Here is a 16,255-nt window from a genome sequence, read left to right on the forward strand (position 1 = left end):
CATTAAGTATGAATGTTACAACTTTTGGAATGCCTTTAATAGTTTCATTTTGAGGCTATATAAAGCCATGTATGTTGTATTTGTAGGTAGACTTGGAAAATATAGTAAAAGAAGCATTTGTACTTTTCTTTAGCCATGACTAAGTTTCTTTGCAACTCTATGTAGTTTAGGTTGCATGTAGAATCATTCAAGCTCGACATGATCAATCTTGCTTGTGGAGTGATTCGAATCTCAATCAAGTGTTGTTGTCTTGAGATATTTGATCAACAAGAATCATTGAAGCTAGACATGATCGATCTTGCTTCTGGAGTGATTCGAATCTCAAACAAAGTGTTCTTGTCTTAAGATATTCGATCAACAAGGTAATCCGAATCTTATTCCCCTTGTAGTTGATTCCTTATCTTATCAGAAGTACTACACATCCAATTTGTTCGATAGTGGAGGCCACCCCTAGATGAGCTAGATACAGGTCTTTAAATCATGATTGCATGTGATTGCATTAGCATGGCTCCTATACTGGAGTCACTTACGAAGTATTTCTTCGAAATACTCAAGCTGTATGCCATATTATTTTTTTAAGTAACGGCAAAGCGCTAGTGTATGGTTGACGGCGACCAGTGAAATTAGAAAAGGGGAAGGATAACTTCATTGAGTATGCGCAGAGATTAAATCTTAGTCATAATGGAAGCTGTGTAGAATGAAATTATAAAATGGCTTGATGTAGGTGTAATATATCAGCTCCAAGAAAACAGGAATGACTTAGTCATTAATAACAACTAGTTCCAACTTGCGACTTAAAATTTAGTAAATTAATAATTTTAAAATTTTTATTTACCGTTTACTATTATTCCCTATATGAAAAATTTGAAGTTATTAGTGTTATATCATTGACATTATAAGTAGTAATATAAATGATTTATAAAATATTGATAGGGTTGGATGCTTTGGATAACATTGTTGATATGAACTCTTTTGTAACTGTTACAAATTATTTGATCCAAGCTTTTCAATTATTCGTATTTATTTTTTTCTTCATAAATTTTGTTACTTGAGAAGATTAATATTTTACGGTATGATCAAGTGCAACTCGATCTTAATTTTAAGTGAGTTATGAACTCCTACTTATGTGGGCTCATTGTTTGCTTTGTAGGGTGAACTTTTATAGCCAATTCAATATATTTTCCATTTTAGAGACTAACCAAACACGGAGTTGAGAACATATCTTATGAGATGTAATTCACTTCTTTCCATATAAAGTAAGTAGATGAGTAGTTTTCTAATGGCTGGTATGAGAACTAACAAAGGTCCACGCCCTCTTATTATGATTTGATCATAAACAATTGTTCATTCAAGATTTTGTGGTACTCGATTAAAATATAACTACAAGAGTAAAAAAAATTTTTGACCTAACTCAAACCGCTCTTAAAAGATCTTGTAATAATTTTTATCTATGACACAACTTGTCCTACAACGTATAGGAGTGCAACCCTAGATTTATCGTGAAATGACGTATAGTTAGTGAATGACAATTGATTAATTTAAGTAATTGAGCGTATAATATGTAGGTTCATAACATCCTACTTAAAATTTTTTCTTTAATTTTAAGTTAGGATGTCATAAAAATTTCATCATGAAAAGTCGGTCATAGAAAGTTTGGTACCCCTGAATTCTCGACATTCCATTAATCGATTTAGGAAAAGTCCCAAAATATATTGACTATCCATACAAAATTTACATTCACGATCAGGGTTTGACGACTAAGTTTATGAGTTTTCTTTTCGATCAATTTTGCATACTTTTTTTTTTAATATAATTATTCCTATTAAACTATGTTTTAAATTAATTGATTGTTGCATAAATTCTGTTCTTTAGATTGAAGTTCCACCCTAGGTTATCTATAATTACACATCTTAATTAATTTTTATTTGATTATAAATTGTTATATTTAGAAAATTTAATTATCACGATTATAATATTTTTTTTTTCCATATTTTGAATATAATTTGTATATTTCCAAAAATTGATTGTAATCTTTTAATGAGTTAATATTTTCATACATTTGAATTTCCTAGTAAATTTATATTTTTCATGTTTCAATCCGCTTATAATTAAATTTAATTTGTTTCCAAAAGAAATAGATGTGAGATAATGTAATGGTTTGGAATTAATAAAAAAAAAAAAAAGTTAAAATATTTAAAATCTAGTCCAAAATCTCGTGATTTAACCAACCCGCTTTCCCCTCATTCACACATCCAAATCCACACATTTACGACACTGGGCGAGTAAGGAAGACAAATGGTTGGATTTAAGGTTGTCATATTGTTCTCGGGCCTTTGTTACGGGTGAAGCACACTTCTTCAACGCCCATTGCCCAATACATGCAGTCTAGCCCGGAACATATCAGGCTAGTGTGCCTCAACCCGACCCATACAGCCGCGCTTAACTTGAATAATGACACGCCTCATTCCCGCGTCGGCTCGACTTGGCAGCTTGGCGACTCAGGTTCTCGGCTTAGACAGTATAAAAATTATATACCACTTCCTAAAATCATTTTTACCTTATTTAAAGTATTTGAGGTCAATAAGACTGCTATTTATCCAACCATGTGAGAATTGGTTGATATACGAGGGTGCATGTATCATATTAAAAACTAATTTTCTTACCGTAAACAATAATTAATTTATTAAAAGTTAATTTAATATATAATTCTGTTAAATAAATAAACTATGTTTTGTAACTTTTATCCAAAATTTCCAAAAGTCAGCGGTTCAAAGAATCGCTGAAGAATGAATATCTTATAATGCCTAAAATCTTAGAATAAAAAGAAAATATGGTACGTTCACTCAAAATTAGATGGTTTATTCTAAATTAAATTATAAATAGAGTCTTCCTCCCTAATATATATTTTTTTTTATAAAATTTTATATTTTATATAATATATTTTGAAATTTGAAAAATACATTTTTAAAAAATTATTTATTAGATACCTCCATAAATAGTGTGATACTAAATCCATGATTTCAATGTAGGTCTCTATTGCATTTAATCAATCCTCTCCTAACTTTTTGAGACAAGTAATTTTGGGTAATTTCAGACATAATTATTCAATTAAGTTTTAAACAATTATGTCATATATGTGGTAGCGAGTGTATTACAGTAGAAAATAGAATCGTAAGTATTATTGAAAACATGCCCAACGTCATGGCATGTTGTAAACCGAATTTTGAAGCTAAAATAAAAATGATAGGAAGAATGATTTGAAACATTTGTCGGCGTTAAAAGATTATTCAATGATTATTCAATCAGTTGACGGAGTGGTCTCAGGTGGCGCTGGTTCAGCACAGATGGGAGGGTTCTGCTTTCCAGAAATGGTCGGTTTCACATTTGCACATTCAGACACAATTGGCCCTTCTTTACCACTATAAGTGAGGTCAACATCAGCAATTTCCACATCCTCACATGGATTACTTTTACTGCAAACAAGTTTGACGGCAACCGGAGTTGAAGATGTGCCCCTGATGTTCTTGAAACTAACTTTGCTAATCTTAATTGCTGATGGAACCTGGGATGTTCAAAATAAACATTAATTAATACTTGTTCAAAAGATAATAAGTTGGAAACCAAGGAGGTTCGATTGTAATACACACCTTTCGGTTGCATTGATTCCATGGACAATATTCTTGATCTATGATGATAGGGTTGGCAACATTTTCCATTTCAATATCTTCAAAATGCATGTCAGAGGCTGGGTATGAGACGGCAGAATCTGGCCATGATTTGATCCTGACACCATTTGTAGTACCGATTAATTTGCATTTCTTCACGGTAACTCCTACCACTTCTTTTTCAGTTTTATACTTGCCCAAGCTGCCTATGCTAATGCCATGTCCCGGTCCGCAAGTAACATCGCTAATGGTTATTTTTCTGTTAGTGTATCCTACAGATATACAATCATCTCCCGTTGCGATTGCGGTATTGAGAATGTAAACGTCTTCTGAATCACCCATGTGAATTCCATCGGTGTTGGGACTATGCTCTGGTGCAGTAATTTTCAGGTGATCGAAGGTAAGATTCTTGCCGGCCAAAACATTGATATGAAAATTCTTGCTATCCAATGAAGTTATGTCCTTCACTATCGAATTTGTGATGAAATTGAACTTCAAATTCTGCTCATTTTAAACAAACAAAGAAAAAACACTCCCGTGTTAAAACATATAATGCTAACCCAGATTATGGGTCCTTTTTATAATTAAAGTAGTACGAGCATTTACCATGGGAAGCTTTTTGCATTCTTTCTTCAGGTGGCAATCATTCTTTTCCCAACCAGCTTTTCCTTGGCCATCGAAAACTCCAGTACCAGCCAATGTCAAATGATCGACGTATTCCATAACAAGCAACCCATCTCCTTCCGTGTCGGTAGGAGAAGCTTGTAATGTTCCTTCAACTAGAAGCTCAATAGGACTTTTACATGGACCTTTGAGCCTCGATTCTCCTAATTGATAAGTTCCTTTTGGAACCAATACTTTACTTGGAGTAGCCGAAGCACATGCTTCCTTCCATGCATCTGCTAAAGCCTGTGAATTCAACCATTTCATTTGAGAAAAATATTTCGTACAAAACAAAATTTTGGTTTATCAACTCAAACAAATGTACACGTACTTGAGTAGCATCAGCATTAGGTTTGGCACCAAATGTCGTAATATCAAAAACACCGCTAGTAGCATCAACGATAGCATTAGACACCAACAATAGCAACAGTGGTATTAATGCCATAAACTTTGATATCAATCCCATCCTTTCTAGTTCTCGTCTCCTCTTCTACCTTTTTCTTTTGGTTCAAATTTCCAAACTTCTAAGACATAAGAATTGATTTGAATGCATTCCCAACTCACACTCTCCTTATATACAAACACAAAAATAACCAATTCAAATTAGCTAAATTCGTTAAAAAATAAGTGTGTGGTTTAAGGCAGGCCCTATAATTAGTTTTACCTTAAATGATGGAGGACTGGTTTTGTTGAACATAATTCCTTGTTAAATTTCTGTACTAGATAGATGTACATCCCACAATTTTCAACAAATGAACACACCAAAAATTATCCTCGAAGAATTTATCAAAATTTAATATATATATGTATATATATTAGTTTTCAAACTCTATCGTACTACTTCTTTTACTTTTTTTACTTTTATTCCTATCTCACAATTTTTACCCTTCTTCTCTAGAGAAATATATTAACGAGAATGAAGATTTTTTATTTTATTATTATTAGGTGTATCAAAAAAAATTTTATTTTATTATTATTAGGTGTATCAAAAATATATTACAAAGATGTGATGGAAAAAAATTTCTTTAGTCATTTTAAAGCAATATTGGCAGTCGAGGCCCGTCCATGCCCAATTGGTCAGTCGGCCTGTCCATTTCCAATTTTAACGGATAAACCCTTGATCCAATTTTCTCTCAATTCTTCACATGTGTTGTTAATATATTCTATTGGGCTCACTTGCGGTATATTTTTCAGAATCAGCTCTAGAGAATTTGTATTCTATTTCTTAGAATCCTCTCTAGAATCACGTTCATTCACTATCAGTTATCATTTGTGACATATAAATGTATAGAATTTTATCTGTGGTTTTCTCAATTGTTCCAGATGAATGGAGTTGTTGGGTTGCTTGTGAAACGTTACGCGGAGTACACTTGGATTGATCAAGCTCCCCTTCAGCTGTGTTTTTTTGGATCTTTATGCGGTCTCTTGCAGAAAATAGGCCTCCATCTTCAATTTGGGCCACCATGCAGTGTTTGGGCAGGGTTCCCTCTACCTCCTTAGGCTGTTCTTGTTCCTTTTGTCAATGAATTCCTTTGAAGTTTCTTTTCTAAAGGAAACAAGAAAAGAATCAAAATTGAGCCAACGGTGTTATCCTCAAAGATATTATTTTCCTTTCTGGGATGATAACCCACCGTGAATTATGAAGTTAGTGGATATCATGTAAGGGGTATGGAATGAAATGATGAAAAAGATTTAGAATTTCAGGCTATTTCGAGGTTGAACGACGCATTAGTGCATAGGCTTCGCACTCACGTGGAGGTGCGAGTAACCAAGGAGTGGGACATGTGGGTCAACGAGTGTACTACGCATGTGGGCGGTGGAGGCTTGTTTCAAGTTTCAGCTCGTTCTGTTCAACTTCTTTTGACCTGTTTTATCAATGTTACCTTGTACCAACCTTGAAAATCATTAGATATAGGTCAAATTAAGAGAATTTGTGAAAAAAAATACCATATAATGAACAATTATGAAAGCAAAGGAATTGACGATTCACGTAAGTAGTTTATCGAAGCTCCTAAACAAGCATGTTACCACGGGATTAAGAGCTAAAAACGTTGAATGTATGTAAATAGCATGAGTTAAATAATAATAATAATAATTATTATTATTATAATAATAATAATGAATCCATGCATAAAATGTGAGCATATTAGAGAATCCTGATTAGTAAGTATGATGTATGACTCTAGTTTATGCTTATGAACTATTTACGATATGGAGATGTGAATGAGTATTCTTAGTCTACTAATCCCTGAAAAACCCGTGACCAATGCAATGCGATGCGTGCTAAGTTGGGAACAATAAATATTTTTGACCAGAGAGTTTAGTAGAAAAACCGTATTTGACCGAGAATGAGTCTTACATAGGAGTCTAAAATTTGTAGTAAACATAAATAGAGCTAACAAATAAAACTTAAGGTTGCTAGAACCCCTCAATATCAATAGAGAGGTCCTAGTAGATGAGACTAGGAGCCAAGGTAATGGTTGGATGGAGGACCCTATCCATACCAAAAACCTAAAAATAACCCATTCCTAATAAAACTTAAAATATTTGAAAAACATAATAAAATTTGTTAATGATAAGTTAGCTAGGCAGGGAGTAAACTAATTAGTCATCAAAATTATTTTTAATTTTTCTTTCTAGATAAATGTGAAGTAATGTGATCGAGATGACTGTGTAGTCGAGTTGGAGACTTAGGGATCCTACCTAGACCTGTAATTTGTGTCAATATTAAGAATAGTGAATCAAACTTTCGAGCAAGACAAATATTGTACGAAATTTATATTTAACATATCACTTAACTTTTAAAATTTTAACTTTGTTAGAGATTTATTAAACACAATTGGAAAGTTCAAATATTTATAAGATATAAAAGTGAATGAATTTCCTAAACAGTTTACATTTATCATGTTTCAAAGGGCTTAAAATTAAATTTAATGGGTTTCGGATGGAATTAGACTGTGAGAGAATGTAATGGTTTGGAATTAATATATATATATATATATATATATTTATTTATTTATTTATTTAAATCTAGTCCGAAATATCGCGATTTCAGGCGAGACATTATTTTTGCAGGAGTAAACCAACACGACCCTCCCTTAAACTCACATCTCACACCCCTCATTCACACATCCAAGTCCACACATTTATAGCATTCGGCGAGTAAGGGAGATAAATCGTTGGATTTTAGGTTGTCGTAATTCTCTCGGGCCTCTGTTACGGGTGAACCACACTTCTACAACACCCACTGCCAATACATGCAGTCTAGTCTGGAACGTATCAGCCTAGTGTGCCTCAACCCGACCCATACATCCCCCGCTTAACTTGAATAATGACCCGCCTCATTTTCATGTCGGCTCGGCTTGACGGCTTGGCAACTCGGTTTCTCGGCTTAGACGACTCGGTATAAAAATTATATACCATTTCCTAAGTTTTCGACATTCCTAAAATCATTTTTTACCTTATATAAGGCATTTGAGGTCAATAAGACTCCTATCTACCCAAATTTAGTTAGTTTTAGGACTTTTGTTAGAAATAATCATCATGTTTAGCTAGGTTAAGAGGTTTATATGCCCTAAGCATGTTATATGAATTGATATAGTTAGAATTAAGCATTAGAATACCGTTTTCGAAGCGACTATCGAGTAATTAGTAACTTCGGCCAAGGCCAACCATGTAAGTGATCTTACTGTTGGAGTTAGCTAATTGGTTGATGTATGATGGTGCGCGTATCATATTAATTATGTGATGCTTAAATGCTCTTTGTATTATCATGTAATGTATGCTATGTATACATGTGAAATCCACTACACTATATTATGAATGAAATGAAATGTCATGTATGAAATGTTATGTCTTACCATCTAAGTTGTGTGATGAATTACGTGATATTTGCCATGTATACATGATGCATATATGAAATATGTTACGGAGGAAAAGAGAAAGGAAATGAAACAACTATTATGTTATGAATGAAAATCATGGGACCTCATGCATGTATGTATGTCATGTACATCGGGGTACTTCCCCGTAATGTTATGCTAGTACGGATCCATGTGAGTCTTTCCTTTTTCTGAGGCATCCGTTGACGTGTAATGTGTTGTGTCGACCAACTCAGACTCACGGGGAACCTACACGAGCCCGCCTAGTTGGTCCATGTGCGTGTACGTGGGTCGTNGACTTCTGGTGACGTGTAATGTGTTGTGTCGACCAACTCAGACTCACGGGGAACGTACACGAGCCCGTCTAGTTGGTCCATGTGCGTGTACGTGGGTCGTGTGTGGAAAAGTACCATGCATCAAACCCTATCCGAAACTAGGAAGAGCCTAAGGTCTTGTCACGATTTTAAAAGATAGATCTCAATCATGTATTGTGTGTGACTGCATTATTAACCCCAATAGTGGGTTGACTTACTAGGAATTTCTTAAAATACTCAAGTCACGCGTTACCNCTGCATTATTAACCCCAATAGTGGGTTGAGTTACTAGGAATTTCTTAAAATACTCAAGTCACGCGTTACCCTATATTTTTCAAGTAAAGGTATGTTACATTTATTTATGTCTTGAATTGAACAGGTAAGTCAATAACTATATTTTAAAAGTATTTATTATGAATTTCTGCATACGTGATTAAAGCATGCATAGAGTGACGTCACTAATTAGCCTAAGAAAATTAGGGGCATTACCGATAATCTTTTGTTTTACACAGTTGAAAATAGTAAAATTTCAAGATCATTCTGGAAGTAAATTAATTTGTGATATGATTAAAAACATAGCTTAAAATTACTTTGGTTCATTAATATAATAATCAATAATAATTAACTTGAAAAAGTAAAAATGGCCAATAACGAAACTCTGACCATGGATGGTTTTATATAGATTATGGTATTTAAGTTTATATAGATTAGGGTATTTAAGTTGACCGACTATAAGGAAACTCTCACTAGTTATGGTTTTAACATAAATTTTTAGTACGAAAATGAAAAGCTACCTATGAAACTATTAACTGAAAACAATGCATACTACCGTCCTATCTCAGCCTACATAACCATTCTAGCATTCGTCATTATCTATGCATAGACGCTTTACCATTACGTGAAAAATAAGGGTAGCATGTAGCTCGAGTATTTGTTGGAGCCAGGTAATGCAAACATACACATACATGATGGAACCTATCTTTTAAAACAACTTATCATGACCTTGAGTTCTTTCCAGTTCAGGTAGAGTTGGACGTTGGTACTTCCCCACACACGGCCCACGCACGCACATATGGAGTAGCAAGCGGCCTCGTATACGTACCCCTGGGTGTGGCTTCATCGAGTAAAACACGCTAATGGGTCGCCGGACACCACAGAGTAAAAGACTCACATGATATCATGATGAACAAAAATATCGCAGGTACACGTCTGTACTAACATAACATAACAAGGAAATATCCTAGTGCACATGAGATCGATAAATGCATGTTATGGATATTTAGTACTAAGTTATAGTTTACCATCTATAGCATATATTTGATATTTTATTATAGGCAAATATCTAGATATTTGTCTTTTTACCATAGTTATCTTTCCGTATATTGTTCTTTCCATTTATTACTATTTTCATATACTTGTAATTTATTTGATTATACATAGAGAACTTTCACACACTATTTAGGTGTGGTGGATTAAGCAAACATTCTCATGGTATAAGAGCCTTTGCGGTTTAACAACCCCAATCCTTTCTTTTCAATGGCTTTTGAATCTTCCACGGTTTTTCTCCACCACCACTGCTGGCTTTGACGCTGCACGGGCAGTCGCCATGGCTGCCGCAAGCGGAGTCGATTGATTACTCTTTGGCTCCACCCTTTTGACCTCCAAATCACCCTTCGCCATACTCGGTACATACAACCTCACCTTCTCCAACACAATCAATTTTCCCTCAATCAACATAGTCACTTTCATGTTCTTTCCAATCTTCCCTTCATCCTTCACAAAAACCTTAACCTAAACCTATTGACCTTCTCCAAAGATTTACCTTTGGAATCTGGGCGCCGCACTTGCCTCTTCGCCAACCAAGTCGCCGCCGCCCTACTCGCCAAAATTGGCTCCTTCGCCCAACGTGGCGACTCTACCGGATTCAACATTGTCTTTGTCCCTTGCTCTAGGTTTCCCCGTTCTACTTCTTGGGATAGAAATATTATCACTGGAGCCAAGGCAGGCATCGTCGCTGAGCGACGATCCCTCTTCATGGGTTAGACATATTCTCGCCGAAGCCAAGGCAGCATCGCCGCTGAGCGGCGATCCCTCTGTAGTTTTCGATGGTCAAGAAAGTGTTTCTCTACGCCTCCTCCGAACCAGGTTGTTGACATCTTAACGAAAAGTGTTGNATTATGGTATTTAAGTTTATATAGATTAGGGTATTTAAGTTGATGACTATAAGGAAACTCTCACTGNTTTATTGTAGGCAAATATCTAGATATTTGTCTTCCTACCATAGTTATCTTTCCATATATTGTTCTTTCCATTTATTACCATTTCCATATCCTTGTCATTTATTTGATTATAAGGAGAGAAGTTTCACACACTATTTANAGCATACAGTAAGAATCATTTTGTTTTTCCTTTCATTCATGTCATAGTACACATATGAATCATCTATGGATTGCACTGATCATGACTTACATCACACGCATTCATAACATGGCATCATAGGTCATCACATAACATACATAAAATAGCATAGCATTCCTAATTATGTGCATGTAGGGGCCACGGGCGTGCGTCATCATACAATCCTTCCAACCAACAAAGGTAGAGTAATTTACTTGTTTAGTCTTGATTCTGTAACTGTTCGATAGGTGCTCTTAGGACATATTATTAAACTTAGTTTAGCTAAACATATTGATTACTCCTAGTTTTAGCTAAAAAATATTTAGTTTGAGAAAATAGGAGTCTTACAGACTTAAAATGCACTCAATAACGTCGAAAGCAACTTGAGAAGGGTAAAAAAAAATGTAGGAAACGATAATAAAATTGGGGTTTCGATTTTAAACTTTTTTTTTTTTTTTTTTTATGTTTGATACACTTCTTTTCTTCGACATTCTATTCTAAATCATCAAGGTTGATCATTCCCCAAGAGAATTTCGAAAATCTTAATTCGGGACTTTTGAAGCACGTGCTAAAACCACTGAGTAACGGTTGATGTTTTTCGAAATTTTCTTGGTGAATGATCAACGTTGATGATTTAGAATAGAATATCAAAAATTAGGGTTTCGATTTTAAACACTTTTTTCACTGTTTTATACACTCCTTTTCTTCGACATTCCATTCTAAATCATCAAGCTTGATCATTCCCCAGGAAAATTACGAAAAACATCGATCGTTACTCAATTTTTTTTAGCACGTGCTTGAAACGTTTCAGATTAGGGTTTCCAAATTAGGGTTTTGATTTGAAGCACTTTTTTACCGGTTTATACACTCTTTTTCTTCGACATTCTAATCTAAATCATCAAGCATGATCATTCCCCAGGAAAATTTCGAAGAACGTTACTCATTTTTTTAGCACGTGCTTCAAACGTCCCAGATTAGGGTTTCGATTTTAAGCACTTTTTTAGTGTGTTAGACACTCCTTTTCTTCGACATTCTATTCTAAATCATCGAGCCTTTTCATTCATTTTACCTTTTTTATATCCAATACCAATTGAAGAATATAAAATGGACTTGATTTAATGACAACAAGCATAGAATACAACTAGAGCAATAATTATGAACATCACACATTGATACATAATTCTTCGCTCTCTCGAGGGTCTCGCATTAAATCTTTCAAGTCCAAACCTAAAGCGTGGAATCATAGAAGAAGAACTAACATTTTGACTAGAGAGAGTAGGGGCCTCTCATCGTCGAGGCTTCTCGAGTTGATCTTCCTCCTCGTCGAAGCTTTTCTACTAATAAGCTGACATTTTCAACAGGGGAGTGCTATCAATGGAGGCTGAATCAGAACCAAAGTACTTTTCCCTTTCTCCTCCCCAGCAAAATTTTGTACTTATCCCTTTCAGACCCATCAAAATTTTGATATGTTTACAAAAATTTTTATACGTTTATAGATCCAATTAAACTTTATTTATTGATCATTACATATAATTTCATTAAGATAATGTATGAAAGTAGGATTTCTTCTCTTCTCTTTTTATATGAGAATGGAAGGATTTATTTTTTATGGGTTGAGTTCAAATCAAAGAAAGATTTTTTTTGTTATCCCTTATATCATAGCAATAATATGGGATTAATAACTCGTCTTTTCGTAGCCAAATTGTCTGAGGCCTACACTTTTTTTTTTTTAATCCATTATAACAGTAATAAATATTTGAACTCTTTCTAGAATTGTTTTATTTTCCGTTATTACTCTTGTCATTTTCCTTTATTACTCTTGTCCTCAAATCTTTAAGATCTTTCTAGACTTGCTGATTGCTACACCTGAACTATTTCACGGAGTATGTGTCCAGATAGTCCAAATCTTTAAGATCTTTCCAGACTTGCTTACACGTGAACTATTTCACGGAGTATGTGTCCAGATAGTCCAAATCTTTAAGATCTTTCCAGACTTGCTGACACGTGAACTATTTCACGGAGTATGTGTCCAGATAGTCCAAAGTCTCAATTGTTACCTCTCACGAAGTATGTGTCCAGATAGCCCAAAAGTCTCAATCGTTAGCTCTCGGTCAACAATGGAACTTTGAATAAATATTTGAACTCTTTCTAAAATTGTTTTATTTTCCTTTATTACTCTTGACCTTAGAATCTTTAAGATCTTTCTAGAATGGTTGATTGCTACACCTGAATCATTTCAGGAAGTATGTGTCCAGATAGCCCAAAGTTTCAACCGTTAGCTCTCGGTCAACGATGAAACTTTGTTTATTTCTTTAAGAAGGATCAAAATCAAATGATATTTTTGTTTTAATTTTTTTTCCATTGTTTTCTAAGTTAATTCCAATGATGATTTATTTTGAATGAATTAAATTATAAATGAAGCCTTCCTCCTTAATTTTTTTTTTTTTTAATAAATTGTATATTTTATATAATAAATTTTGAAATTTTAATAAATCTCTGTTGTGGTGTTTTTAAAATTATTTATTAGATATAAATTCTTTCCATTTGTAATTTTACCCTCGTAGGAAGCTCCACAAATAGTATGATACTAAACTCATGATCTTCTTCTCCTCCTTCAATTCTCTCCTAACTTTTCTCGTCCCACAAATAGTATGATACTAAACTCATGATCTTCTTCTCCTCCTTTACAGCAAGGTAAGTCCTTTGCATCTAATCAATTCTCTCCTTCCTTTGCATCTAATCAATTCTCTCCTAACTTTTCTCGTCCTTGGCACCTAATCAACTCTCTCCTAACTTTTCAGACAATTAAGTGATCTTTGAGTATTACCATTTGAAGCTCTCTCCTAACTTTTCAGACAATTAAGTGATCTTTGAGTATTACCATTTGAAGTTTGGTTGGAAAGCAATTTTTCAGACATAATTCAATAAATTTTAAANAACTCTCTCCTAACTTTTCAGACAATTAAGTGATCTTTGAGTATTACCATTTGAAGTTTGCTTGAAAAGCAATTTTTCAAACATAATTCAATTAAATTTTAAACAATTATGTCATATATGTGGTAGCAGACTTTGCTACAGTAGAAAATAGAACCGTCAAGTATTATTTCTCCTAAATGTAAAAAAATACAATTATTCATTTCAGGAAGTATGTGTCCAGATAGCCCAAAGTTTCATTGTTAGCTCTTCTTTTTTGAAGGATCAACGAAATGAATCAAATGATATTTTTGTTCCAATTTTTTTGCCATTTTCTAAGTTAATTCGAATGATGATTTATTTTGAATGAAATAAATTATAAATGAAGCCTTCCTCCTTAATTTTTTTTTTCTTAATAAATTGTATATTTTATATAATAGATTTTGAAATTTTAATGAATCTCTGTTGTGTTGTTTTTAAAATTATTTATTAGGTATAAATTCTTTCCATTTGTAATTTTACCCTCGTAGGAAGCTCCACAAATAGTATGATACTAAACTCATGATCTTCTTCTCCTCCTTTACAGCAAGGTAAGTCCACCTAATCAATTCTCTCCTAACTTTTCAGATAGTTAAGTGATCTTTGAATATTACCATTTGAAGTTTGCTTGAAAAGCAATTTTTCAAACATAATTCAATTAAATTTTAAACAATTATGTCATATATGTGGTAGCAGACTTTGCTACAGTAGAAAATAGAACCGTCAAGTATTATTTCTCCTAAATGTAAAAAAATACAATTATTGAAAACATGCCCAACATCATGGCATGCTGTAAACCTAATTTTGAAGGCTAAAATAAAAATGATAGGAAGAATGGTTTGAAACATTTGTCGGCGTTAAAAGATTGTTCAATCAGTTGACGGAGTGGTCTCAGGTGGCGCTGGTTCAGCACAGATGGGAGGGTTCTGCTTTCCAGAAATGGTCGGTTTCACATTTGCACATTCAGACACAATTGGCCCTTCTTTACCACTATAAGTGAGGTCAACATCAGCAATTTCCACATCCTCACATGGATTACTTTTACTGCAAACAAGTTTGACGGCAACCGGAGTTGAAGATGTGCCCCTGATGTTCTTGAAACTAACTTTGCTAATCTTAATTGCTGATGGAACCTGGGATGTTCAAAATAAACATTAATTAATACTTGTTCAAAAGATAATAAGTTGGAAACCAAGGAGGTTCGATTGTAATACACACCTTTCGGTTGCATTGATTCCATGGACAATATTCTTGATCTATGATGATAGGGTTAGCAACATTATCCATTTCAATATCTTCAAAATGCATGTCAGAGGCTGGGTATGAGACGGCAGAATCTGGCCATGATTTGATCCTGACACCATTTGTAGTACCGATTAATTTGCATTTCTTCACGGTAACTCCTACTACTTCTTTTTCAGTTTTATACTTGCCCAAGCTGCCTATGCTAATGCCATGTCCCGGTCCGCAAGTAACATCGCTAATGGTTATTTTTCTGTTAGTGTATCCTACAGATATACAATCATCTCCCGTTGCGATTGCGGTATTGAGAATGAAAACGTCTTCTGAATCGCCCAAGTGAATTCCATCGGTGTTGGGACTATTGTGTGGTGCAGTAATTTTCAGGTGATCGAAGGTAAGATTCTTGCCGGCCAAAACATTGATATGAAAATTCTTGCTATCCAACGAAGTTATGTCCTTCACTATCGAATTTGTGATGAAATTGAACTTCAAATTCTGCCCATTTTAAACAAACAAAGAAAAAACACTCCCATGTTAAAGCATATAATGCTAACCCAAATTATGAGTTCTCTTTATAATTAAAGTAGTACGAGCATTTACCATGGGAAGCTTTTTGCATTCTTTCTTCAGGTGGCAATCATTCTTTTCCCAACCAGCTTTTCCTTGGCCATCGAAAACTCCAGTACCAGCCAATGTCAAATGATCGACGTATTCCATAACAAGCAACCCATCTCCTTCCGTGTCGGTAGGAGAAGCTTGTAATGTTCCTTCAACTAGAAGCTCAATAGGACTTTTACATGGACCTTTGAGCCTCGATTCTCCTAATTGATAAGTTCCTTTTGGAACCAATACTTTACTTGGAGTAGCCGAAGCACATGCTTCCTTCCATGCATCTGCTAAAGCCTGTGAATTCAACCATTTCATTTGAGAAAAATATTTCGTACAAAACAAAATTTTGGTTTATCAACTCAAACAAATGTACACGTACTTGAGTAGCATCAGCATTAGGTTTGGCACCAAATGTCGTAATATCAAAAACACCGCTAGTAGCATCAACGATAGCATTAGACACCAACAATAGCAACAGTGGTATTAATGCCATAAACTTTGATATCAATCCCATCCTTTCTAGTTCTCGTCT

At 34.3% G+C, this 16,255-nt stretch overlaps 2 protein-coding genes across 2 annotated transcripts; both read right to left on the reverse strand.

Annotated features, from left to right (window-relative positions):
• Positions 1 to 3,155: 3,155 nt before the first annotated feature.
• LOC111805977 (exopolygalacturonase-like) lies at positions 3,156 to 4,812 on the reverse strand. The gene is made up of 4 exons (XM_023691289.1): positions 4,660 to 4,812; positions 4,272 to 4,574; positions 3,648 to 4,166; positions 3,156 to 3,562 (listed from the first exon to the last, which is right to left on the reverse strand). Exons 1-4 carry the CDS (start codon positions 4,792 to 4,794, stop codon positions 3,299 to 3,301), a joined length of 1,221 nt encoding a protein of 406 aa, XP_023547057.1. The 5' UTR covers positions 4,795 to 4,812; the 3' UTR covers positions 3,156 to 3,298.
• A 9,768-nt stretch (positions 4,813 to 14,580) lies between these two features.
• LOC111804939 (exopolygalacturonase-like) lies at positions 14,581 to 16,255 on the reverse strand. The gene is made up of 4 exons (XM_023689774.1): positions 16,103 to 16,255; positions 15,715 to 16,017; positions 15,091 to 15,609; positions 14,581 to 15,005 (listed from the first exon to the last, which is right to left on the reverse strand). Exons 1-4 carry the CDS (start codon positions 16,235 to 16,237, stop codon positions 14,742 to 14,744), a joined length of 1,221 nt encoding a protein of 406 aa, XP_023545542.1. The 5' UTR covers positions 16,238 to 16,255; the 3' UTR covers positions 14,581 to 14,741.

This window comes from Cucurbita pepo, chromosome LG11 (assembly GCF_002806865.2).
Source record: "Cucurbita pepo subsp. pepo cultivar mu-cu-16 chromosome LG11, ASM280686v2, whole genome shotgun sequence".
NCBI lineage: Eukaryota > Viridiplantae > Streptophyta > Magnoliopsida > Cucurbitales > Cucurbitaceae > Cucurbita > Cucurbita pepo.

Excerpts from the sequence above, each read along its gene's own strand:
- LOC111805977 (XM_023691289.1), bottom strand. The coding sequence starts at position 4,794 with ATGGGATTGATATCAAAGTTTATGGCATTAATACCACTGTTGCTATTG. Across the intron at positions 4,575-4,659 it reads CTAATGCTGATGCTACTCAA|GCTTTAGCAGATGCATGGAA; the intron begins GTACGTGTACAT and ends TTGAATTCACAG. Across the intron at positions 3,563-3,647 it reads GGAATCAATGCAACCGAAAG|GTTCCATCAGCAATTAAGAT; the intron begins GTGTGTATTACA and ends TGAACATCCCAG.
- LOC111804939 (XM_023689774.1), bottom strand. The coding sequence starts at position 16,237 with ATGGGATTGATATCAAAGTTTATGGCATTAATACCACTGTTGCTATTG. Across the intron at positions 16,018-16,102 it reads CTAATGCTGATGCTACTCAA|GCTTTAGCAGATGCATGGAA; the intron begins GTACGTGTACAT and ends TTGAATTCACAG. Across the intron at positions 15,006-15,090 it reads GGAATCAATGCAACCGAAAG|GTTCCATCAGCAATTAAGAT; the intron begins GTGTGTATTACA and ends TGAACATCCCAG.